This window comes from Numenius arquata, chromosome 9 (genome assembly GCF_964106895.1).
Source record: "Numenius arquata chromosome 9, bNumArq3.hap1.1, whole genome shotgun sequence".
In the NCBI taxonomy this organism is placed as follows: domain Eukaryota; kingdom Metazoa; phylum Chordata; class Aves; order Charadriiformes; family Scolopacidae; genus Numenius; species Numenius arquata.
In genome coordinates this window covers 11968448-11994034 of record NC_133584.1, presented here as the reverse complement: position 1 = coordinate 11994034, position 25587 = coordinate 11968448, and the positions used below count along the sequence as shown (strand labels likewise).

The 25587-nt window shown below is 52.8% G+C and overlaps 1 protein-coding gene across 2 annotated transcripts; it reads left to right on the top strand.

The window, feature by feature from the left end:
- Positions 1–8583: 8583 nt before the first annotated feature.
- On the top strand, positions 8584–23954 carry TFRC (transferrin receptor). 2 transcript variants are annotated; one of them, XM_074153128.1, is made up of 18 exons: positions 8584–8654; positions 10285–10498; positions 11113–11335; positions 11549–11692; positions 12429–12525; positions 12900–13022; positions 15307–15402; positions 15573–15712; positions 16091–16260; positions 16549–16668; positions 17305–17390; positions 17511–17574; positions 17919–17986; positions 18373–18440; positions 18850–18931; positions 19869–20090; positions 20575–20715; positions 21011–23954. In XM_074153128.1, the coding sequence occupies exons 1-18, from the start codon at positions 8622–8624 to the stop codon at positions 21251–21253; spliced, it is 2334 nt and encodes a 777-aa protein (XP_074009229.1). In that variant the 5' UTR covers positions 8584–8621; the 3' UTR covers positions 21254–23954. The 2 variants fall into 2 exon arrangements, with proteins under 2 accessions (XP_074009229.1, XP_074009230.1); XM_074153129.1 differs by having other exon boundaries at positions 8622–8654; positions 12432–12525.
- The last annotated feature ends 1633 nt before the right edge of the window (positions 23955–25587 follow it).

The window sequence follows — 25587 nt, the reverse complement described above, 5'->3', positions numbered from 1 at the left end:
TGCCAGCACAGATAAGGGGCAATTAGCCGGTAGGGAGAAAGCTCCTGCTCTCCCTGCTCAGCCCGGCTGTGCTAATCCCACCCCAATTAAAGCCCCCTCTTTGCTTTCAGATATTGCTGTGAGAGATTAATCCACCGTAAAACAAGGCATTTCCAGCAGGCAGACAAGACAAAGCCAAATCTCGGGTTGCAAAAGGCTCCAGCACCTGCCTGGGAGCGTTTAATTACCCTGACAATGGCTTCAAAAGCAGAAAAGCCACTGAGGCCAGGAGAGCCCTGCAATCAAAAACCCAGAGAGGAGGCACTGGCTCAGCCTGCTGCTCCTGGGCGCCTGGGGCCAGCGCCTGCAGGTTTCAACCATTTCCCAAGAGCAGAACCATCATCCAAGCCCCATCTCGGGGCCACTTTTTCCCTGCAGAGCTTGCAATGCTGCACAGGGTGCCGGTTGCTTCCTTATGTTGTTTAGTTTTGTTTTATTTTTTTTTCCTTTGTCCTTTGGGCTGCTCGTTTGCCAATAAATGCACTTTATAAAAAGACAAAGCAGTGGACAGGTCTAATCTCCGGAGTCACATGCGCCCTTATCGCGGAGGGTGGTTCCAGCCGAGCAGGCGCGGGCTGTCCTTTATCCGAAGGTAGCAGCGTGTGCAGCACGCATTGCAGAGCAAATCAGAGGTAAAACTTTCCCAGGTTTTCCAGCCCTTTCCCAGGTTTTCCAGCCCTTTCCCAGACCCTTTTGGAAGCACAGGAGAGAGCAGAGAGGGACTCTTGCAGGACTGATCCTGCTCGAGAGGTACGGCAGGTACCGCAGAACCCTGTAGGGCAGGCGCATGTCCAGCACACAAAGCAGACCCCTCTCATCACGTTCACATCCTTTCACGGCTCCATCCGGACATGGCTCAGAGCTCGGCTTCCCGAGGCTGTTGGGTAACAACAGTCACTTACTTTCCTTCTGGCTACGTGGGCTTCTCGAACAAAACACCACACTTTGGGGATGGCATCCCTGGCTTTCCAGGATTCAAACCAGCAAGTCTGGAAAGGAAAAACCCTGACAGCTCCTGGCTGTGGCAATCACTGATTCAAGAAAAGTGCCTGTGAAATTGCACACAAACCACTTTGCAAAAATGACCTGAAATGCCTGCCTGGATGTGCACTGAAGGAGGAAAGAGAGGGGCTGTGTGCTGTGCTCCAGATAAAGATCAGCGGGGGCCAAAAGAAAGTGGGACCGAGGAACTCGTGAGAAACCCATGATCTGGAGGCAGAGACCCTCAGGGCTGTGTCCCAGCTCCCGCCTGGGTCCTCTCCCCGCTGCCGTCTTTTCCCTTTCCACTTCCTACCGCTCAAACCCTCTGCCCCTTGTGCCGACACGATGCCGGGGCCAGGTCCACGGGCAGCCATCTAACACACGGGCAGCGCAGAGCGAGAGGGGACCTTTGATGTGCCCCAGGGCGGCCGAGCCACGTCCCCCTGCTTTTCAAAGGCCCGTCCTCGGCTATTGTCCTCGCATCCTGAGCTTGTTTGTACACTCCTCCGAGATCCCCAGCCCCGCAGCCCCCCTGCCGCAGCCACAGCCGCCCTGACCGCCAGATAAAAGCAGCCGGGTTCATCGGGGCAGAGTTGCTATCAGAGCAAGGACAAGCGGCACAGTCCCCGCGGTGCAGCCCCAGAGATAACAGGAGCTTTGCCGCGCTGACCCCGTGCCACCAAAGGCTCCAGGTCAACAACAAGCTCCTGTGAGATCTCCACCGGCCCCGGCTGCCCGTCCTGTCTGTTGGCAGGAGCGGTATCAGCCCCACACACGCCAAGGATTTGTCCTCGTGTTGCTGCACTCCCCTTCGGCTGCACCTGGGGAGGGCCAGCATCTTGCCAAAAGACACAACCGATGGGCGGGAAGCAACGCTGAGGCCTGGCTCTTTGCTAATTGCCCCCTTCCCCTGCATCCTCTGAGCAGGGACGGATCAGGGGTAACTGCCCACCCTCCTCCCTGTAGGCAGGTTCGGGTCATGCAAGGAGCACAGAGGAGTCCCCAGGGTTTTGGGGGTTAAAATCCCAGTGAAACCCAGTCTTTGCAAGAAAAGAAGCCCCCTGTTGGAAGAGCCAGCCTGTTTAACCTCAGTGGGGCAGAATGTCCACACGTGAGCCTCTCCGCTGGGCCTCCATGCTAGACCCTGCTTGCAGTAACGAGCACCACCATGTCCTCTTCCCTCCTTCTGTGGCCTCTGTGGTGGGAGAGGCAGGAGGATGTGAGCTTCCTCACTGCAGGGAGGCAAAAAAACCCTCCAGAGGACTCTGAGGAAGGGGTCCGCGGGATACCCCAGGTCTGCACGGTCATAGGGACAAGGGACTGCACTGTCCTCAGCCCCATGTCTCTCCCCCAGGTGCTTGGTGTTCCTATCTCCTCTCCAGCTGACAGGCGGGAAGCACCAGGGCAGCTGTGGACAATGCAGGGATCCAAACCAGACCCAGGTGCTTCCCCAGGAAGGATGCAAGGACGGGTGTTCTTTCGAAGGGAAGACGGAGCCACTTCCAGCTCTCAGCGTTACCTGCCGCATTTCCACTCTCTCAAACACCTTTTCCTGGCTGCGCTTGGCCCACCCCTTGCCTCCTCCACAGCCCCTTGGCTACAGGAGAAGAGGCAGCAGATCCTCTGCCCGCTGGATCCCTCTCCTTCCTCAGGCTGCACCACAGCACGAGCTGGGACTGTGGTGGAATAACCAGAGCTCCTGAGCATGGCTGTGTGCTCCTGGATTGCTGGGAGCGAGCAGGATGGGGTGACCTCTTCCAAGGCAGCCACGATGGCTTCTCCTGCGAGGGTCAGATCAACTGCCTCACCCTTCCTGCAAGAGGGGAATTGAGAAATGCAGCAGCAAAGGCCAAAAGCACGAGGATCTTCTAGAAGATGGGGATTCTCGTGGTGTTGTGAAATTCTGATTGCACGCTGGTGCAGCCCACGAGTTGAGCAGGGAAAACAACCATTGCATGGTTTAGATCTGCTCCCAGGAAGGCAGGAGCTGGCACTGCCACTTCTCCCAGTGGCTGTGATGCACAAGCAGCGGCTGACACACGGGGCAGAGTATCGAAGTCTTTCTTTTGTCCCTAAGTGCCAGTTGTCTGCCTGGCCCCGCACCTGGGGTGCCTGGGGTGCCTCACAACCTCTGTTTTGCAGAGCTCACAGACCATAGGAGCCCTTTGACAACCTCCCACCCCATGGGCCATCGCATCTCCTCCAACCCTCAGCCTCAGCCCAGCACCTCCGACTTGGCACCACATTCCAGCACTTGGTTCTTGGCTTTTCCATCCCTTCCAGATTGAAGAGCCATGTTAGTCCCAGTATTTCTTGCCATAAAAGTGCTCAAGTCACCTCCCAATGTTGTTTTTGATAAGGGGCTCACAAAGCACGGGACATCCTTTCCAGCCTGTTTATCTCTGTGGCTCTTGTCTTTTAACTGCCTTCTCAAAATGTGGGTAGGACAGCTGGTCACACGAGGGTCAGCCATGCTGCAAAACTGAAGTGAAATTCTGTTTTTCTTCCCACATTCAACCTGCAGGAAGGGACACTTGTCACATCATGGGGTCTTGCACAAAGGAATATGAGTCACTTGAGTCCAAGTCAGGGGACTCACGAGCCCCTCGGGAGTTCAGAATAAACAGGGACAAACATTTCCTACACTACCAGGGCCAAGCCACGATGAGGAGGAAGGCGCCAATGGAAGCCAGGCTAAAGCGAGGTGTTAGGACAAGCATGGAAGCTCCTGCACAGAACTGCAGACAGGAGCTGGGCCAGGCAGGGAGTGGAGCAGGCAGAAGCAAGCAGGAGCTTAGTGCAAGCTGCAGATACCTATGGCGTGGTGCAGCAGGGCTCCCACAACTGTCTGCTGCGGCCAGCTTCAGAATTTAATGCTCCTGGTCTTTGGGAACCAGAGATCTCCAGGTGGATGGTGACATCTCTTGATTTTTATGGGCCTGAAACATGCTAAGATCATGTACGCAGAGACTATGCATCTTGCTGGGATGAGGGATCGGAAATCAGCAGTCACCGATCCTACATCCCTTTCACTCTTTGGCCATTTTGGCCATTTCCCAGGTTTGGCTATCTCTGCTCCTTGCAAAAATTTTTGGCCGAGCACCTGGGCTCAGCATCACCCACTTTGTGAACAAGGCAGGCACCAGGCCCCAGGGAGGTGGCACCAGCCGCTGACAGCCGGTAGCCGGCCAACTCCTACTCCCTGCCTGCAGCCAACACAAGGTAAAGGGCGCTCAACTGCTCTCGGGAACCACGTGGCATTTGAAAAAAACCTCACTGTAAGGTATTTCACTGCTAACGCTGGCTGCGGTGCAAAAATATCTGAGTTTCTAGAATGTCAGCTTTCTTCCGTTTTTCCTGGCAGGTGTAGAAATGGAGAACTGCTCAGCAACATGGTCAAACATACTGCGAGAGGGAACAGAAAACTCCTGCAGCGCGTATCTGTCAGGGCAGGTCGGGGCTGGCACAGCGGGGCACAGCGCACCTCCTCTGCTGGCTGGAAGGGAGGCACAGCCGACACAGGTCACAGGGAGAAATAAATCAGAATGCCCCGTCCCTGGCTTGGTCCTGGGAACCTCCTTAGTCTGAGCTCTGCTGCAGGTGTCCCTCTTTTAAACTGAAAGAGGGGAGATTCAGACTAGATCTAAGGAAGAAATTCTTTACTGTGAGGGTGGTGAAGCACTGGCCCAGGTTGCCCAGAGAAGCTGTGGCTGCCCCATCCCTGGAGGTGTTCAAGACCAGGCTGGATGGGGCTTTGAGCAACCTGCTCTAGTGGGAGGTGTCCCTGCCCATGGCAGGGGGGTTGGAACTCGATGATCTTTAAGGTCCCATCCAATCCAAACCACTCTATGATTCTATGATCACAGCCCTGTGCCTGGCACAGTGTGCCCAGCCAGCACGCACCAGTACTGGCACTGCTGGAAGGTGAAGGCTTGGAGGAGGGAGCCCAGGAGGAAAATAACAAAGAGGGCAGGGCTGAGGCTATCCCCCGGGTTATACTTTCCTAAGCAGCAGGCTGCATCCAGACGTTGCATTGAGAAACACCCGAGGATCCAGCCTGCAGGACTGATCTAATCCCTTTCTGAAAGCTCTTAACACCTTTGGCTTCCACGGAGGCACCTGGCAGCAGCAGCACGGGGTGATGGCAGTGTCTCCCCCATGACTGGCATCACCACACCCCGTGATGGATGGAGCCGCAGAAGGGAGAGCCTCAGCACCGGAGCCTGGATCAAACCTTCTCCAGCAAACAGAGCTGGTGGGTCCACCAGCACGTCTTGCCTGGGAGCCGCTTTACTGGAGGCTTTTCTCCAGAGAGCCACATCGAGTTTCAGATCTAGTTAATCCCCCCTTTATCAGCGCAGGAATGTATTGCTTTTCACAAAACATAATCCTCTTTGCAATCATGTGTTCTGCCAAACTACAAACTTTCTGCTCCCATCCCTCTTTCCCGGGAGAGGATTTGAGGCAATAACAAACGCAGGCCTACTGATTTCTTTAATGAGCAAGGGACAAATGAGCACAGCACCGCAGAACACACACACACCCAAACCAAAGTGTCCCCCAGTTCCAACACGCCTTTGAAGGATGCCCTGAGCTGAAGGACCGAGGCTGGAAGCGGTGACCTCCACTTGTGCTGCAGCCCGGACAGTCAGGGCAGAGGAGGCCCACTCATGACCGTGGCCAATTCTGGAGACAGCAAACATCAGTGGGTGCTCAAGGAGGGGAGGGATGTTCTGCAGGGTCCATGCATCTGGGGTCTTTATGAGATTAGCCATCAGGTGAAAGGAAGCGGAGCAAATATCACAGCCCTGGTAGTTCTCAGGAAGCCGCAGCAGAGAACCCCTGGCAGGGGGAGCAGCCTGGCCGAGCCGTGAACCTCAACCTGGAATCATACTGACAACTGGAGATAGACTCGCCAAGGGCATGGATGGCTTACCAGTTCCCTAAATACCCTCCAGTATATCATTTACCATTTTCACTATAAACCCGCTGAGCTGCTTCCTTACCCGTTGCTTCACCTTATGAAGCCCACCGAAAGAAGATGCGTGCTAGAACTTTGTTTTGTCAAACGACCGCTATGTTCTACTTCTCCTTCAGGTTCCTCAGAAACAAAACAGGAAACCTCACCGCTGTGCACCTGCTGGCTTTTCGAGACGGAGCTCTGCACACCAGGGAGCTCCCACCACGGTGTGGGGTCCCTCTGCCTGCCCCAGGGAGAGTGCTGGGGTCAGGAAGAGTAAATTCAGAGCTGGAGCAACCCCATGGTGTCCACCAAAGAGATGCTTTCATCAGCACAGCCTGGGTGGCCACAGAAACTGCTCTGTGGGCCACAAGCAGCCTATGGCCTGACATGGGCCGTCTGTGCCTCTTGTGTTTATGCACTACTGGTGCTGGCTCCCGTGAAGGCCTGCCACGCTCCTCATCGTGGAAATGCAACGGGAATCTCGGGTGGCACAACAGGAAGGGAAGGCACCTTGGGTACCGCCGCGCCCTCAGATCTAAAAAAGCAGCCCCGAGCACGCGTGACTCGCCGGGACCTGAAGATGCTGAGCGCTTCCCAAGCCGGAGCGAGCCCCACCTCTGGGTTGGCATCACCCAGGGAGCACAAATATTTTGCACACAAAACCCGTTCGCCGCGGGGCGAGAAGGACGAGCCGCGGCCGAGCCGCGGGCGGGCGGAAGGACCCAGATGAAAGGCGCGGCCACGCCGGAGGGCGCGCTGATTGGCTGCGGGCGGCAGGGGGGGGAGGCGGTGAGGTGAGGTAGAACAGCGCCGCGACGGGCGGCGCGCCAGTTCGGCCCCGGCGCGGAGAGCGGAGGGGCGGCGGGTGAGCTCCCGGGAACGGGCGGGCGGGCGATCTGAGAGGCCGTTCTCCCTGAGGCGGGGCGGCGGGGGACGTGGGGAGGGGAAGGGAAGGGAAGGGAAGGCGAAGGAGGGCGTGGGGGCGGGGGCTGCACCGGCGCTGCCGCAGCCGCCCCGGTTGGCGGCGGGGCGGGCGGGCGGGTGTCCGCGCGCGCGCGCGTGCGTGCACGCACGTGGCGGAGGCTGCTGTCTCCGCCTGACCTTGAAGGCGGGCAGGGCTCCGCTGCGGCGGCCCCGGCCCCCGCGGCCCGGGTGAGGGAGAGGGGGGGGGGAGACGTGTCCTCGGCCGGCGGTATATCGCCCGGCACCTCTTATCTGGCGGCCCGCAGCCGGGCCCTGCCCGCGATACCGGGGCTGCCCAGCCCCTCGGCGGAGGCTACTCCCTTCTCCTCCTCCTCCCCCCCCCTCCCCCCCAGCCGCCTTTTTGCCTTATTCTTGAGGGATTTGGGGCTGTTGGCCCCTTCCCGGGCCGCTTGGCGGGAGGAGGGAGGGAAGGTGCCTTCCCTGTGAGGTGCCCGGCTTTGCCCCTGGGCTGGTGGAGGGGTTTGGGCCGTGAGGGGGTCGGGAGGGCCCCGCTCTCCCGGGAGCATCCATCCCTGCCGGCATCCAGGGGTGCCAGGTCCTCTGCCCTTCCCTGGCTCTCTCTCCCCCTGGCCTGGCTTTCAGGAGCCTCTCCGTATGCATGCCCTGTTGTGCCCTGCCTGCCAGGTGGGAGCCTGGGCCTCAGGCTGTCACTTTGAAAAGGCTTCTCAAAGCTGCCAGGGATTAATCTCTATGCGCTCTTTCTCTAAACACAAGGTGAAATGAGCGAGTGGCCACTGTTAACCTTTGATCGCCAACTAAAACCTGCTTATATCGCAGAGCTCCCAGGTGTAAAGCTAATCCACACGCACCTGAAGACCAGTTCAAAGCCATTTTCTAGCGGCGCTGCTTGAGGGCACAGTCAAGTTGCATGCTCCCAGCCTAAATGCCTGTCCCAAGCTGCCTAGTCACTAACTTACGAAGCTTTTTCAAGCATCTTTTCAAGAAAAAAATGCTGAAGTAAATCACTTACAGCTTACCTTCAGATAAGTTTGCTGTCTAGAGAAATCCAAGCTGTTACTGAAATGCTATTGGAAAGTTGCTCTTGGCTATTCTGGGAGACTGTTCAAATCTGAAATTGCCCTCATAAAGTGGTAAAGAATGTAGCCATCTAGAAGGGACCTTGCAGTTGGAAGTGGTTTGGCAGGGTAGGAGTTTGTGCTGCTTCGCTTTACGGCATTGTGTCTCCTCTGGCTACCTGTCGGGCTCTTGTCTCCATCCCATCCTTGAGACAGACCCTAGCAACCTTAGGTACGTGGTTTCACATTTGAGCATGTGCCTCTTTCCAGCACTCCCTGAGTGCAGGTAGCCCTACCATTGATAAGACCCTTGGGTGAAATTAGCCTTTTGAGACTGTGTTCCTCATTTATACACCCATTCACCCCACCCCCCACATCCCTGGAGTTCAGTAGAAAGAGTCAGTTTGTTCATCAGAACTTATATTTGCAATGGGAGTATGTGAACTTCTTGCTTGCATTCAAGGTTGATGTGGTTGACGTTGTGACTTGCATAGAAGCATGTGCATAAAATCCATGGGCAAGCATTGCACTAGTGGCAGTGACTGACCTTGGACATCTTATGCAGTGCCAGACTTGACTTGTTGTGTTCTGAATTTCTAGGGCTTTGGTCAAGTTGGTGAGCACTTCTCCAGAAGGCAATGGACCATGCCAGAGCAGCAATCTCTAACTTGGTAAGACACAATTCCCCTGTGCCGTTTGTCTCTTGGTGGGCTGATGATACTGCAGAAGAATGGTTCAACATCGTCTGTGTCAGTATCAGAGGAGATGACAAATCCAAAATAGTGTTAGGTGCTACTGTGTGGGTTGTGAGCCAAAAGTCAAAGTAGCTAGCTGTCTGTGATAAGGATGTGACTTAAGCGGTTTGGTGCTGGTGGAGTTATCATAAACTGCTACGGTGTCTTGAGTCTTTCAGGAAGCTGATAAAGAAGCTGGGTTGAGCCTCGAACAATTCCAGGCACAGAACAATATTCCAGTGCTACTGAGGAAGCTGATTAAATGACTATCAGGACAATCAACATGTGTTCTATTATGTTACTTTGGGGGTGGGAGTTCAACCACAAGTCCAGCCTTTGAATGCGACCTGTGCTTTGAAACAAATGTGCAGGAGGAGGTAGCTTAGAGCTTGCTCAGCCAAGCTCTGCTGGTCCTAGAGAGCTTGGACTGAAATGACCCTAGGCTAGGACTGCGAATGTGATGGTTTGGTCTCTGAACAAGCATGGAGAATACATAGGGCTGAAGCATGTCCTCTGCCAAGATATCAAGCAGCCGAGCAGGGGGACTGCTGGGATAGACTTGTAGTTAGAGAGTGAGCTGAGAACTGCCGATGAGCTGCTGAGAATGGTGCTTGCTACCAGCTGCTTCTCCAGTATGGTGGAGAGAGGCTATGGGACTGTTGCTCCCAAAACTATTCCTCTGGCCTTTTATCCAGTCTCCTGCCTGTCCCCAGCACAACTGTGGCTGCAGGCAAATGCAAATTTCATTGCTAATGGAAGATGAGTGGTTGTGCTCAGTGCCTGGCTACGCCTGGAACTGAGTTTAACTCTGTTAATTTGAGCAACTGCCGTGTGCATGGGCTGCATTTGGACTGTGCATTGCAGCAGGTCAGAAAAGTGAGCTCCAGCCAGGAAGCTGCTCTGTTTGGGCACTGATAAAGACCTGTAGAATGGTTCCATTTGCTGGTGGATGTGGGGGTTGGATCCTCAGCTTTCATATTAGCCGAGGTAGCAGAATTCACGTGGCTCATCTCACTTCAGCCTAGCTGCTTTATAATACTCATCAATAGTGTAATTTAAGAGTAGCCTGGGGCATTTTAATACAAGATTGTCTAGATACTGGATGAGAGTGTTTACTCAAAGTGGTTGTGGCTCAAAGGCACAACATGGAGGGGCTGCCTTCCTTTTCCTCTGTCCTGATCAAAGTTCCCTTCTGTGTGTGTTGCACACGTTCAGCTCAGATCAGTGCACTCCTGATTAAGACCAGGAGTTTCAGCTTCAGTCAGCCTTTGCTCTGGGGTAACATGGGAAATGCAACGGCCGTTGGCTGTGTCATATCTGTATCTCCAAGCTAGACTCTGACCAGCATGGCTCTGAACTTGTGTGGGGCAAGCAGATGCTAAATAGACTTTGGAAACCCTGAGTGGGTCCAAGTCCAACTCGGTGTGTTCAAAGCAGCCAGCCTGACTTTTTGACAGCCAAAGGCTCAGGCTGTGCTGGAGTAGTTTCAGATGAACAAGCCATATTTGGTTTGGACTGTAGGCTGGTGTAGCAAACCCTTCCATTGCATGACTGTCTTTCAACACAGTTTGGTGGCGAGCCGACGTCATACACGCGTTTCAGCATTGCCCGACAAATGGATGGAGACAACAGCCATGTGGAGATGAAGCTGTCTGCTGATGATGAGGAAGGAGGGGAAACTGGGAGACCAGAGCACCTGCATGCCAGCATGCCTCCTCCACGGAGGATTGGCAGGCACCTCTGCTTCCTGGTCATCGCAGCTGTCCTCCTCCTCTTGATTGGTAAGGAAGGGTGGGAGGCAACCGTGTGAAGTGGACTCTGGTATTGAGCATACCTGAAGCTGTTGTCATTTGAATGTGTATTGTTTCAGGACAGAATTAAAGAGCCTGGATCCAGGCTGCAGCCTCTTGTCACTAACTCTGTCTAGCTCAGACTAACGGTACAGAATTGGCACAAAGAAGTGTGAAGTTTGACAGTGGAACTGTCAAACAAAGGGCAAAGTGGTCCATGTGGCAAGTGTACTGGTTTTCCCTCGATTAACTCTTAACAAATCTCTAGATATGTGGGTCAATGTATCAGTAAAGCCTCTGGTGCTTGGGTCTCAAGGATTTTAATGCTGCCACTGACCTAAAGTAACCATTCTCCTTCCCAAGTGGTGCTGGAGGGTCTCTGCCAAGCACAAGATCAGATTTACAGTGTACCTGAAAACATGCCAGCTCAGGCAAAATGTCAGGCTGCATATTTCTGTCTGTCCTTAGGCATGCTAGCTTGTCAAAAATGGCATGAGAGCAGAGATGCATCTTAACCCTGAAGCTGCTCTGAATGCATTTGTATGGTGTGGGGTTGGTTTAGACGTCTTCCTGCAGCACAAAGAAATACCTGTTTCTGTCCTTAGGGTTTCTGATTGGCTACTTGAGTTATCGTGGACGAATGCAGAAGGCTAGCAGGTGTCTGGATGCAAGTGGCAAGTGTGAGATGACTCCTACCACATCTTACTTAATGGATGATGATGAAACTGAGGAAGAAGAGGTTCCTGGACCACCTGTCTTCTACTGGCCTAAGCTCAGAGATATGTTGTCAGAGAAGCTATCAGCAGGACATCTTCACGACAACTTGAGGTAGCAGTTCCAGAAAGCTTAGCTATAGCTATGAGAAGCACAGTTTGTGAGTAGAACTTGGGCTCCTTTGGAGAACAAGGGCCTTAAAGATGTTGTGGGGTGGCATGTGGCTAAACATGGGCTTAAATGGCCCATCCAAGTTTGGGTTTGCAGGCTGGAGCACTGCAGTGCAACCTGGTGCTGTAGCCTAAGCTGTACCTACGTTACCCACAGGCAAAGAGCAATTAAGTACTCGTTTGAAGCTGGGCAGAGTGAGGATGAGAATATTGCCAGCTACATTCATGACCAGTTCACCAGTTTTCTCATGGATGAAGTGTGGAACGATGAGCACTACATCAAACTGCAGGTCAAAGGCAGGTACGTTAATGAAGAGATGCAGGTCTCTTCCTTACAGCATAAATATCTGAAGTCTTAAACATCTGATTTCTGCTGAAAGCAGTGCTAAAATTGCAAGCTAGCTAGTTGCCCATCTCCAAAGAAGGCCTCAGTCTAGCCAAGCAATAGCTGCTGCTGTCTCTTCTCAGGCTTTCTAAATCCAGAGGGCAAAGTAGCAGCCCTCTGGATTTTTCCTGGGACAGCTGTTTCCTCAAAGCATGTTCAGGAAGTGGAGGGAAACAAACTTGAGTAAAAACTCAGCTGAAGGGCAGATTCCCTGTGTTTCTAAAACTGTGAATCACTTTCTGTGATGTTGCTCATGTGCTAGCTTGGGCAACTCTCTCTTGTCACCCAGGCAGGTGTTGCAGACCTGACAGTGGCTCCTGGAGTAGCTCAGGAGGGTTGAACAGGCATTGCGTTGGCTGACAGCTCATACCCTTGTGCCTTACTTGCCCCTTCATGTCGGGGGAAATTAATTTGCTTAACTCCTCTTAGGAGGGGACTGAGACTTGGAAGCACAGATTCTTTCTGCTCATAAATTAGCCTTTGTTAATGTCTCTGAAGAGATTCTTGCACAGATGTACTGGGATGAGTTTGCCTGTTTCAGGCTCTGCATTGACTTCATCAGAATTGCTAGAGCACAGACTGAAATACAGGAGCTGGTTAAATATGGAGTTTATTTATGAACGAACATAACACTGTCTCTTACATTTAACAGTAGCAACAATACAGTGTCTATTCTGGAAGATGATAAAGACGACTTACTGGAGAGTCCCGATGCATATGTGGCGTACAGCAAGAGTGGCTCAGTTGTTGTAAGTGACTCAAGAAGATCCTGGAAATGAGCTTGCATGCTTTCCAGGTGGCAATGTCCAAACTATGTCCCTTCAAGATATGGAGTGTATAAAGCCCTCCCCAGTTAAAGAACTGGGGGTGGTGGTGGGGAGAGGAGTGGATCTATATGGTTTTTTTACTTCCACAAGATGCAGAAGTAACTGTTTAAGCATCTCTGCTGGGATCCGGAGAGGAACCTTGCCAGAAGTGCTGCTCCAACAGGCACATTGCATGTGATCAGAGTTTACGTTGCTGAGCTGTTACCAGGAGTCACTGTAACTGTGACTCTGTAGGCTGTTTCAGGTATCTTACTGACACAGGACTGCTCCATTTACAACCAATGTTTCTGTTCCAGGGCAAACCGGTCTACGTGAACTATGGACGGAAAGCTGATTTTCAGAAGATACAGAAGCCGGGTGTTTCACTGAATAACACTATAATCATCTTCAGAGCTGGAAAAATTACCCTGGCTGAAAAGGTAAGCAGTCTGTGCCCCAAAGGCTGGCCAAACTTGGCAGCAGGAAGCTGTGCTTCCTCCTTTTCAAGACACACCTCTGCGCCTCAGCTCAGGTCTCTAGAACTCATGTATGTAGGCTTGTCCTTGCAGGCCTAGTCTTGCTTGTTTGCACTAAGCCTCCACATGCAGGTCTGGACACCAAGACTGAGCAGAGCTGGTTACCTTTCATGGTGTCATTCTTCTTGCCCTCTGGCAGTCTTGCTGGGACAGCCAAGTATCTGGAGTGATGGAGCTGGGAGGCAGCCTGGGGTGCAGAGCTGGCTGATGGCATTGCTATATGCAGCAACAGGGCCGCTAGAAGTGGAACAGCCTTGCCTCCGGAGAACCTCTGGCTGCTGCAGCCAGATACTTTCGAAGCTCGGCTGCAGTGTCTCACTTGGGCCTTTGCCGACTGTTTAGTTGGACCAAGTGAAGGTGGTGGCACTGCTTGCTGCCTTGGTGTAACGTTCCCTCTGTAGCGAGTACAACCGAATAGCCCAACAGCCTAAAGGATCCGAGCCCTTCTGTATCCAGTCCTGTTGTAGGTCTGACCCATAGCTGCCCCTCAGATGGGACACAGGACTTTTTCCAGTTAGACTCTGCCTGTCTGCGAGTATCACAGACACAGGCAGAGCTAAAAAGTGCTCCCGCAAGGGGTGCTCACTGGTTTTCCAGTCCCCTTCCCCCTTTCCAAACTGGTGGCTAGGCTTGCAATAGTGTTTGTACTGGTGACATACTGGAGGCAACTGGGTTGTAGGTGTATTAAATGGGGACCTGACTTGGCCACTCTGCCTCTGTTTTCCATGTGAAGATGAGCCTCCGGTGGCTGCTTATCTTGTCTTGAGACTAACCTAATCTGGGGAAAACAGATGGAGCGTAATCAAAATTAAATAACATCTTTCTTCTAAGCTGCTCTGAGGAGCAAGTATGAGCTGAAGGAATCATAGGGTGGGACACTAACTGTGGAGTGTCCTAACTCTTCAAAAGGGCATTGGGCACACTGTCGTGACCAGGCCACAGACATTAATGTAAAGTTTCATTTGCCTAGTTGGAATTAAGGCACAAACAAACCTTTCAAAAGGTTGAAAACTCACCAAAACTATTTCTTTAACAACGATTTGAGTACTCACAAAGGAAAGAGAAAGTATAGTCACCGCCTGTGGATCCCGTGATGTCTTATTTTTCCTGCCCAGGGCATCATAGGTGATGGGAGCTCCGAGCTCGCCTCGTAGTCTGTTTAGCCAGCTTTTATGCTTTGTGTCCCCTCATTTGCATGTGAGGCGTGCAGGGGCGGTTCTAGGAAGTGGGGGGGGTCACACGGGAGTCTTTCGAGCCCTGTCTTGCAACGTCCGCAAGCGGGCGCCCTCTATAGCGAAAGCCCCAGCAACAGCGGCAGGGAGGTCATCGAATCATTACAGAATTGTCTAGGTTGGAAGGGACCTTTCAGGTTATCTAGTCCAACTGTCAGCCTAACACTGACAAAAACCATCACTAAAACAGCACTAGGTCTATCCGTTTTTTAAATACCGCTAGGGGTGGGGACTCAACTACTTCCCTGGGCAGCCTGTTCCGATGCTTAATATCCTGAAAGGGTTACAAATTTTTTTCCTAATATCCAATCTAAACCTCCCCTGGTGCAACTTGCTGTCATTTCCTCTTGTCTTAGAAGAGACCGACCCCCACCTCTCTACAACCTCCTTTCAGGTAGTTGTAGAGAACAATAAGGTCTCCCCTCAGCCTCTTCTTCTCCAGGCTCAACAACCCCAGCTCCCTCAGCTGCTCCTCACAAGGCTTGTGCTCCAGACCCCTCACCAGCTTCATTGCCCTTCTCTGTCTTTCTTGTAGTGAGGGGCCCAAAACTGGACACAGTACTCGCAGTGGGGCCTCACCAGTGCCAAGTACAGGGGGACAATCGCTTCTGTAGTCCTACTCACCATACTGTTCCTGATACAGCCCCACCTACGCGGCACCAAAAACTGACCCTCCACCCTGCACACCCCTGGCAGGCAGTTCCCGGGGCAAACAGCACACGGGCAGGGTTTGAGGCAAAGTTCCGATCGCAGAGTCTCACACAAACTTTGCCTGGAGTAGGACTAATCTGTTAGTATTCAGCTGCTTTGGGTATCTATCACTGTCGGGTAGCTGTTAAAAATCTGTTGTGGAGTTGGGCATTGAGGAGCACAACCCTTTGCAGCATTACTCTATATACTTGCCTTAACTCCCCTTTCTTGCAGAGCAAATGTGTAATTAATGGTCTTTGCTTCAGGTCGCAAATGCCCAAGCTGCAGGAGCAGTTGGTGCCCTGATGTACCTGGACCCCTCCGATTATGAGAACACAGATACGCTTGTCCCCTTTGGACATGTGAGTATGCAACTGGCTCCCCTCTTTGTGCTCTAGAACCTTTCTCACCGTGGACTGCAGACTGCAGCAGTCCTTCTGCAAGCCTCAGGCTGAGCGCTGCTCCCTGCCCTTGTGTAGATGAAAACTGTTGAACTCCTTTGAGACTTGAGGACTCCTGTTGCTTTTCACAGGCCCATCTTGGAACTGGAGACCCCTTCACCCCAGGCTTTCCTTCTTTCAACCACACCCAGTTCCCACCAGTGGCATCTTCGGGACTACCTCACATTGCTGTTCAGACTATCTCTAGCAAAGCAGTAGGCAAGCTGTTCAGGTAACTGCTTCTCCTGGCTTGCAGGCTAGGCTGCTGTGGCCCTCTTGCAAGGGTGAGGATGGTGTTGAGGTGCTGTGAGCCCAGGGAGCTCTCTGCTGGTCTCTGCTGTGTATCGCAGGGAGCGCTTACTGGAGCTGGCTGGTGAAATGAAGCTTGTGTGCATATCTTAAGGGCTAATGTTAATCTAGTGTTGGATTCCTCTTGGCCTCTGCATCCTACCTCTCCCCGCATAATCAGTAGGACAGGTCTGCAAGCTGTTTTCTGAGCAGGCCATGAACAAGGCTGCGCCTGCAGTTGCAGGCTTGCTTTTTTCACAGAATAGCTAAATAAGGTCAGAGCTGGATAATGAGCTCAAAGGATCTCTCTTTTTCCCATCAGTAAAATGCATGGAGAGGAATGCATTCTGGAGTGGAAAGGTGGAGTCGTGGGATGTAAGGTGATGCTGAACAGCACGAGCAAGATGACCGTGAAACTGACCGTGAACAACGTTATGGTGGACAGGAAGATTCTGAACATCTTTGGTGCTATCAAGGGATTTGAAGAACCAGGTAACAGCAGCTGCCTTGTGGCTCAGTCTTGAGAAGAACCCTTCCCCTTCTGTGGTCATCAGAATGTGACAGCTGCTCCCAGACAGATGCAGCTGCTTCCTCAGCAGAACCAAAACCCTTGCCTAAGGGTCAAGGAAAAAGCTCAACTGTGCTGCCAGAGAAAGGGTGCCAGATTCAGGGGTCAGACTCCATACTCTGGTCCTAGTACGAAAGCTCAAAGCCGCTTTTCTGATAAATGGTGTTTGCAACCTGAAGCTTGCAGCTTAGATCTCGATGTCTCCTTTGTAGATCGGTATGTTGTGATCGGAGCCCAAAGAGACTCCTGGGGCCCAGGAGCAGCCAAGGCTGGTGTTGGAACTGCCATGTTGTTGGAACTTGCCCGTGTGATCTCAGACATGGTGAAAAAGGGTAAATATTTGTGTACAAAAGCATGGGGGTGGGAGGTAACGCAGGTTTAGCTCTGTGTGTGTTAATGTTGGAGAGCCCAGTTGCAAAATAATCATTTAGGAAGGCATAGGGAAATCTGACGAAGCTTCCTGAGATGCTATTACTTGTTCAAGGTGGACAACTTGTCTGCAGTGAGCACTTGTTTCCAAGGGACTGCCTGCTTGTATCTGGTATGGCTTAAATGCAGGAATGTCCTTAGATAACATGCAATGCAGACCTCAAACTAAAAAAACCTCAGCTGTCTTATTGGACAGCCAGGCCTGAAGGTAGGAAAACACTGAAGAAGCTGACCAGCTGGAGTGGTTGGGGCTGCATGGTGACACTTAGTGTGAGTGCTTTTGTCTCCAGAGTCAACTTTGGGCTCAGGCAGCTAAACAAAAAGGGAAGGAGATGGCAGATAGCATGGCTTTCCTATACAGCTCTGCATTGTCGGGGAGGCAGGGTGCAGTGTCCGTGCAGCCAGTAGTGTGCACGTTTGCAGCATCAGAATGCTTCAGCTCTGTCCGAGGAACAGGCAATTCATCAACGCAGGCCCTCAGTGCTAATCTACATCTCTGTGGGGGAAGGGCAGACATCTCAGTGTCTCTCTCTTTGCAGATGGCTACAAACCAAGGCGCAGCATCATCTTTGCTAGCTGGAGTGCAGGAGAGTATGGAGCTGTGGGTGCTACTGAATGGCTGGAGGTACTGTTTCTTTGATAGACTTCTGTGTGATGACTGTGTGCCTGTGATTTCTTGTTGCTACAGATTAAACATTCTGGTGTTGTACTGCTCATCTTAAAATACTTGTGTTTTTTTTTCTAGGGGTACTCTGCCACACTGCATGCCAAAGTCTTCACTTACATTAACTTGGATGCTGCAGTTGTAGGTAACTTGCTATACTACTCTTAAATTTCTTGAAACTGAGCAGGACCAGAATAGCTTGACAGACATCCCTTAAACTCCAGGAATGGGGACTGTGCCAGAGGTTGATGCTGGGTGTTTGGCTGAAGACTGGCGTGACTCCATTTATTCTGTTGTCGTTGAAGCTGTGAGGTTGCTGCAGCCTGAGCGTGCAGGCAGCTCTGCTAGGTCCCAGTAGAGCATCTTGGGTCTGTCAAGGATCCTTTGGCAACAAGTTGTAGATCAGTTGTTGCTCAGTCACAGGCCTGAGCTGCTCTAGCAGTAGCTGTTAATTGTGCCAGTGTGTCAGACCCCCTTTCTTTTTTGCAGGCTCCAACCACATGAAGATTTCTGCTAGTCCATTGCTGTACACCTTGCTGGAGAGAACTATGAAGGGGGTGAGTTGAAGGGTCTCGGGCTAATCAAGGTGACTGGTTTTAAGGAGGAACTGAAAGCAGCCAGAGCTGTACTGGTCACTTTGCCCAGGTGGCACCTTCTGAGGAGAAAGCCCAGTTTAGGAGAAAGGGCTGAGATACTCCAGAGGGCCTTGTCTGAAGTCATTTGGGCTCTGGGAATTGCAGTTTATGCATGCAGAATCTAAAATCAGCAAATGCCACAGTTCAGCGGGAGCTGAATGCCTGTCTGGCATGAACCGTGCCTGTGTGGAGAAAGGTCAGGGCAGCACACCTGACTCTGGCATCTGCACAGCAATGCAAGCTCCAGGATGGACCTGGAAGCCCAAGCAGAAATCAGAACAAGTGCAGTGACTGTCGTCTCTGTGCAGGTGAAGGACCCAGCAAAGAATTTGGGAACGCTGTATGACAGAGTTGGCTCTGACTGGGTAAAAACAGTGTAAGTATTGTCATCCTGCTCTTTGGGAAAGCAAATCTCCATAAAGGAGCAAACTAAAGGGCTTCTGCTCTTTGTGCTGGAGTGTCGTACCGCTGCCTGGGGCGGGCTTTACCCGCTGCAATGGCATCAGGCAAGCATGAACAGTACAACACTAATTGTGCTTAGTGCTGCCCCAAGCTGCCTGTAGGCAGCCCAGACACCTTTTTGTAGGGCAAGAACAGCCTTGTACAAAGGCCGGTGGCCGGAAATGGACGAGTAGCTCTCGGCACTTGGCCGGGACTCCTTGCCAAAACCAGTCTTGTCTAGACAGGGTAGTCCAGTAGTCTCAGAGCTTCATCTCTAGGGCTCATAGCTTTTCTCCTGGGATGTCCAAACCAGTTAGTAACTACTCAATGCTTGTCTTTTGCAGTGTTCCACTTGGTCTGGATAATGCAGCATTCCCTTTCCTGGCCTACTCGGGAATCCCAGTGGTTTCCTTTGGTTTCTGCAATGTAAGTATTGCCTGCCTGCTGTACTCTTCCTGTGGGAAGTGCTGTAAGATATCTGCTCTCCCATATGGCAGAGCATGAGGTGCTGTCCCAACCAAGCTCATGTCTATGCAGGAGCCTCTCTTGGGGAGGAGATGCAGCCTCTGGACCTGGTGGCTGTGGCAGTACTTGCTGCAAAGGCTGCTCCTGGGGCATGGTTGGCCTGCAGTCTCTGTTCCAGAGTCCTGAGTGCTCTTGCTCTGTTGGGAGAGGGGACACTTGCTCTTCTGGAGGCTAAGATGTCAGTGATTCAGAAGCTAAAACCACTAAAAAGATGTCAAGCTGTTGCTGCTCCAGTGAAAGATTGTGCTACAGCCTGCTGGTCAGCAAGCAGAGCGCATCGGGGAAGCAGTACCATTGGCAGAGCAAGTACTAACTTGGACTGGTCAGGGCTGCTGCTGCAGCTTGGGGCTGGCAAAAATGGCATCAGCCAAGCAGCCTGCTCTGTTACTGCAGGTGTGCAGCTGCAAGCCTTTCTGGTAACAGCTTTCTCTGCTTATGAATGCCTGGATTTTGTTAGTGTCAGACTTGTTCCATAAAAAAACTAGAGTTATCCTGCCAAGAAGGGTTGGAGGGTGCTGCCAGCACATACCAAACTGGGTGCTGGTGTTTGCGTGCCTGCACTTCTGCAGTGAACTACAAGGAGGGGGGAAAGGTCTATAAGTCTTCGGGTTTAACAAACTAGCAGAGCATCCTGCTGATTGCTGGAAACTTTGAGGGACAAGATGCAGGAGCTCCATTCCCTTCCCCTGTGCTTTGAAGTTTTGCCCCTCAAGTCTCTCTACTTAGCAGCACAAGGAGGTGGAATGTGGAAGTAGCAAGCAAACTGTAGTGGGAGCAAACTGTAAAATCCTAGCTGGCGCAGCACTCTTCCCTAACTTTAATGCCTTCTTTCTTGCAGAAAGATAAGGAATATCCCTTCTTGGGCACTACTCAGGACACTGTGGAGAACCTGAAGACGACTGACAACTTGTATGCTCTTATGCGTGCTGCTGCAGAAGTTGCTGGACAAATAGCTCTCAGGCTGACCCATGATCATGAGCTCTTCCTGGACTTTGAAAGATACGGTGACGAACTGCTAGCGTTCCAGGAGAAGTTCTTGCCCTACGATCGGGATGTGAGGGTAAGAAAGGCTTCAAGTGTACTGGATCCCTATAGACTGTTATGGGGCCACGTGCTAATAAAGGCTCTGCTGCCTCTGGATACAGCAGGGTGGACATCTTCCTCCTTTGGGCATGAGAGTGTAGCAAGATGTGACCTGAATGGATGTTCCTTATAGATCAGTGCAGGCAGAGTACCTGTGGCAGACAGATTTAGCTAATCTGGCTATGATGAGCTCTTGAGGAACTGGATGTGGATGTTTTCTCCTCTAGTTATCATTCACATCACTTTGCATCTCATTTGCACTTCTGCTGAAAGCCTACAAGAAACTGTGGGTGGGGAGAGACGTCACTGAGCTCAGTGACCTCGGAAGAGCCTGCCAGGAACTCGCTCTGCTACTTGGTTAAACTGACAAAAAAAAAAAAAAAAAAAACCCCGACACTTTTACTTGGTTAGAGAGCAGCAAAAGAAGAAAATCAGGTTTGCTAACAGCTCCTCCCTCACAGGCACTGGGGCTGACCTTGAACTGGCTGTTTTTTGCCCGTGGTGACTTCCAGAGAGCTATAGATGCACTGAGAGGAGACATTGCAAACAGTGACAGGGAGAACAAGATCATCCGCAGAGCCCTGAATGACAGGATCATGAAGGTGGGTATTTACAACTGGTTTTTCCTTTTCTCACAAAGGAAGAGAGTGCTGGCTGGGATGGGCCTCTCCCTTCTAGGAGCCATGGGCACCGTGCAGACTGGTCTCTCTTCTGCTTGCTTAGTGTCAATGTGACTGACTCCTCTGCTTGCTGTCAGGAGAGGGTCTGGCCCTTGCAGAACTGCTGCGGGGAAAAAGCTGGGTGAGGAACAGAGGTTGGGAGCTCCTGATGGGGCAGATTAGGAAAGAAAAACTTGGCAGGTGAGAGTACAACCCTAAATTTGCATCTCTACTGCAGGTGGAGTATGACTTCCTCTCCCCGTACCTCTCGCCAAAAGATGCTCCCTTTCGCCACATCTTCTTCGGCAAAGGTTCCCACACCCTGCAGAGTCTGCTGGAGAACCTGCATCTGCTGAGAACCAGCAGGGACAGCGTGGATGTGAACATGCTGAAGGAGCAGCTGGCCCTGGTGACCTGGACCATTAAAGGAGCTGCCAATGCCTTAGTGGGTGATATCTGGGATACAGACAACGAATTCTAGACACAGCAAACACCTGGTTAAGGTACAGGATTAGGGAAACCCACTCCCTAACACGGCATAATTTTTTCCTGTAGATTTTCTGGCAACAAATTTTTTTGACCAAAGCTGAGCATAAAATTTAAATCTCACCTTGACAAATTCACAGGAGGCAGTTTTAAAGCAGGTACTAAGATTACCATGAAATCTCCTCTTGCCAGGCTCCCATCTGACCACAGTCTAAACCGGTCACTTGCAGCTGCTTGTGGGGCTTGCTCTCCAGTGTACTTGAGAAATAACAGCTCAGGTGACTCCTGAACCGGTACCTCGGGTGGGGAGGTACCTCATCTATTTAGAGTTTTAATTGTTTGCCCCCCAAACCTAGTGACAAAATAAGGAATGGATTCCTCTTAACGCTTGTAATGAGGATCCCTTCTCTGGCTGGGAGCTGCAGAGACCAACCTGTAGTTCAAAAATAAAACACGACCATAACAGCCCACAAGTGCTGATTATCAGTAAGCTCTGAAGTGTCCGGCCTGCCTTTACTCAACAGCAGGGTCCCAATGACATCTTGGAGGCTTGCTTCTGCTGAGGCAGGTCTCAATACCCAGGGAAAATGACCCAAAGATTATCTAATGCCCCCTTTATATCCTTAGCTGGCAGCTCAGGGAGTCCTGTGGCGTTGAGAAATGGCTCTAGACTGACACTTCAGACCTTGCTGCTCTGGGGCCTTTTGTGAAATCGAGTCTCTTGCTGGACAAACCCTGTTTGACTGATGCCGTTTTGATGGCTCTTGTTTGGCACTGAGATATTTATTTGTTTATTTATTTATCAGTGACAGCGTTCACTATAAATGGTATGTTTTTTTTATAGAAGATAATTATCGGAAGCAGTGCCTTCCATAATTATGACAGTTATACTGTCGTTTTTGAATAAAGCAGCATCTGCTATTACAATCGAATATGATACTGGAACTTTGCATTTAAAATAATCTAAACAGGCCCCTCCAAAAAAAGTCTTTGAAAACTAGCAATTAAGCTTTCTGTGGCAAAAATACGCCTCTGGAAGAAACTTGGAGGTGTAAACCTGGTAGCAAGTCTCCAGGCTGCCCTCCAAAATGATCCTTGACATAATGAAAACCTGGGTGAAAACTCAAATACTAGAAATTCGGCTTCCCTGTGGTGTCTGTGCCTCTGTGGGCTTCAGACTCCCTCTCTTCCCTCCTTTTGTGGATGCTGTGCTCTCGCATAGGGAGCGCAGCTTCCTTTCTGGCCCCGCTGGAGGGGCTTGCTGTGGAGCCCTCGCTCCACTCACGGCAACACACACACAAACTTCTTGTACTTCAGATTAGGCATTGGCCCAATTTTTATTTTATTTTTATTTTTTTTTAAATGGCAGCTTCCTGCAAACTTCCAGTACCTTAGGTATCGTGAAACCTAACTGACATTATCGGGGGCAGTGTCTCCCATAATGTGTAAAGAACAAGGTAGTTTTTGCCTACCACAGTGTTATATCGGAGGCAGTGACCTCCATATGTTGCACTATGGGTGTACGTAATTATCGGGGACAGTGTTTCCCATAATTGTTCTATGCTTATCATGCAATGTCATCTGCAAAGCTTGATGGTTAGTATCTAACACGGATCAATTTGCGGCAGTCCTATTTTTTTCCCACTCTCCTGTGGTGATGCAGATACAAACTTTGGTCTGTTATGTACTTCTCTAGACTCTTACCTTCTCCGTAGGGTGAACTGTTTCAAATAGCTGTGCTGTCTTGAAGTGGCTTCTTGCCTCCTAGTCTGCCTCTAGTGCTTTGAATGTTTAGTGGAAATTAGGCTAGTTAGACTGTGTGCTCTGCAATTTACTAAATTTCCTTCAAATCAGTTGCAAAGACTTGGGGAATCAAAGGTGAATGTAGGCCTTGAGGCTGACTGCTGTCTGGAGGACTCGGGTCACCGCTCTAGGTGGGGGTGCGTGCTACCCAAGAGGCTGGCCCGCTTTGGCACTGGGGGGATGCTGGTGTGCATGCTTGGGAAGCCGCTTGCTCCCCAGGTCTCGCTGGAAGCTCCAGTCTTGGGTGTTGTGTGGAGGGGGGGAGATCAGTGGCACCTTTCTCATGGTGCCCCTCTGCTGCCTGACCTGGAGCTGAACACTGCTGCTGTCTGACACCTGCTGAACTGTGCTGCCTGTTCCCAAAAGCAGCTGGCTGGCTGTCCCCAGCCACATGCTCTGCGAGCAGTTTGATCTGGCATTTAAACCTAAAGCAAGCGAGTGACCTGGGCCACCACTAGGAGTGGGTAAGGGAAAGCTCCCAGCCCAATTACTGAGCCTCAGCGCTCACCAGCTTGGAGGGATGGATTTTCATCTGGAAGCCCAGGCTCGTACAACTCCTTGCTCTTCCTTAAGTACCCTGCTGTCTCTGAGGCACGTGTACAACCCTGTCTGTGTTACTGCTTCCCAGTGACACTTCTCTGGATGGCATTTAAGAGCTGCTGTCTGGGAGTCCTCGTGGTAGACTTTGCATGCATTTTGATGTCAGACTTAAAACATGCGCTTCACAGCCAGCAGAGAAAGACAAAGCCTGTCTCCTGGCTCGGCAGCACAACCGTGACTACTGGGGTGTCGGGATGCCTTGCCTCGATGCTGGTGTCTGACTGGTGGGGGGGGGTGCTATAACTGTGTTTCTGGGTTACCTGCTGTCTGCTTGAATAAAGTTTTAAAGCCTGAGCACTCGACTCCTCTTGTGGGTTCTTGCAAAGTCACGATGCTGTTGCGGCCACGGGTGAGCTCGGGCAGCTGGGGGGAGGCTGCTCTCCTGCTCCATCAGGCCTGGCAGCTCCTGTTCCACCTTTTTGACTTGCAATAGCAAGTCTGAACTTCACCGTGCTGCTCGGCTGAGTCCTGCCTCCCCACAAGTCACAGGGGTGAGGACTCTCCCCCCCCCACCACCCCTTTCATGGCCGTGTTCTGCCTGCTGCCTCTTGGTCACCCTATTGACCCTCAAGAGCCTGGAGGGGGGTGGTGGGAGGATGATGAAGCATCAGACTGCTCATGGGTCCCAGCTCTGCGGGTCTCTGCTGGTAAGAAGGTGGCTGGGCAGAGTTGTGTGTGGTCATGTCTGTCCCTCAGGAAGCTAGAGCTGTCTCCTACCTCTTTCCCTGCCCCTCAGCCCCCCTGGGTCAAGGTGCAGGTTGATATTTGGTTACTGCTTAGAGCCCTGGGGAGCTCTAGCAGAGCGGGAGCTGCACCGCCATCTGCAGAGGCCAGTTGGGGTGAGACTGCACTGGTTTGGGGCTCTGTGTTTTAACTAGGCTCAGCTTTTCTCCTCTGATCCCCCCCACCCCTGGTGCCACTCTCGCCTGTCCCGTGAGGATGCACCATTTGGGGCAGGAGGTGGCTCCCTGCGGGCTGTCCCGGGGTAGCTCTGCTCCCTCCTCTTCCAAGGGGGATGATTTACTTGTCGAAAACAGGATGCTTCCCGCATCTCCCTGACCAAACCTGGCAGGGCTCCCCGGCAGAGGCAGGGTCGGGGCTGCCTGGAGCCAGGCGGAGGGTGGTCGGGGGGGGGGGGAGGGGGGTGCAGCCCCTCTTTCCCCCGCACCCGGGAGCAAGAATTTGGGCCGTGCGGGACAGCCCGTGTGTCCCGTTTCCCCGGTCCCTGCGGCGGAGCGCTCCCAGGGCCTGGAGCTGCCCTGCGCTGAGTCTGTCCGTCTGTCCATCCCCGCTCCCCGTCCGTCGGTCCGTCCCACCGTCCTCCCCCCCCCCCCCCCGCCTCCGTTACGTAAAGCGGCGACGCGGCGCCTTTAAGAGTGGGGCCGGGCTGGCGCGCGCCGCCCCGGGAGCTCGCGGCGGGGAAGGGGGGGGGGGGCCGGCGGCGGCGGCGGAGCCGGGGCTCCAGCGGCGCGGCTCAGCGGGGGGGCCGCGGCAGGGGGGCGGCCCCGGGGGGGGCTCCCCCAGCGTGCGGCGCCGGGACCCAGGACCGGTGCGGGGGCCGGGACCGCCTGCACCATCCGGGGGCAGGGGGCGAGCGGGGCCCCGGGGGTGCCGGAGGGCGGGGGGCTGAGCCCGGGGGTGCCGGAGGGCGGCGGGGTGGCCCCGGGGGTGCAGGAGCAGGGGGGGTTCTCCCGGGGGGTGCAGGAGGCCGGGCTAGGGGCGCTGCCCCGCGGTCAGGAACTGGTGACCGGAGGCGGCGGCGGCGGGGAACTGGGGGGCGGCGGCGGGGGGCCGGGCCGGTGGCACTGGGTGCCGCTGGGGGAGCGGACGGGCTTGCAGGAGTGGGGCGAGCGGCCCGGGCCCGTCACCGCCGTCGGTAGCCCTAAGCCGGGAGCGGAACCGCGGCGGCGGCCCCGGGAACGGGGG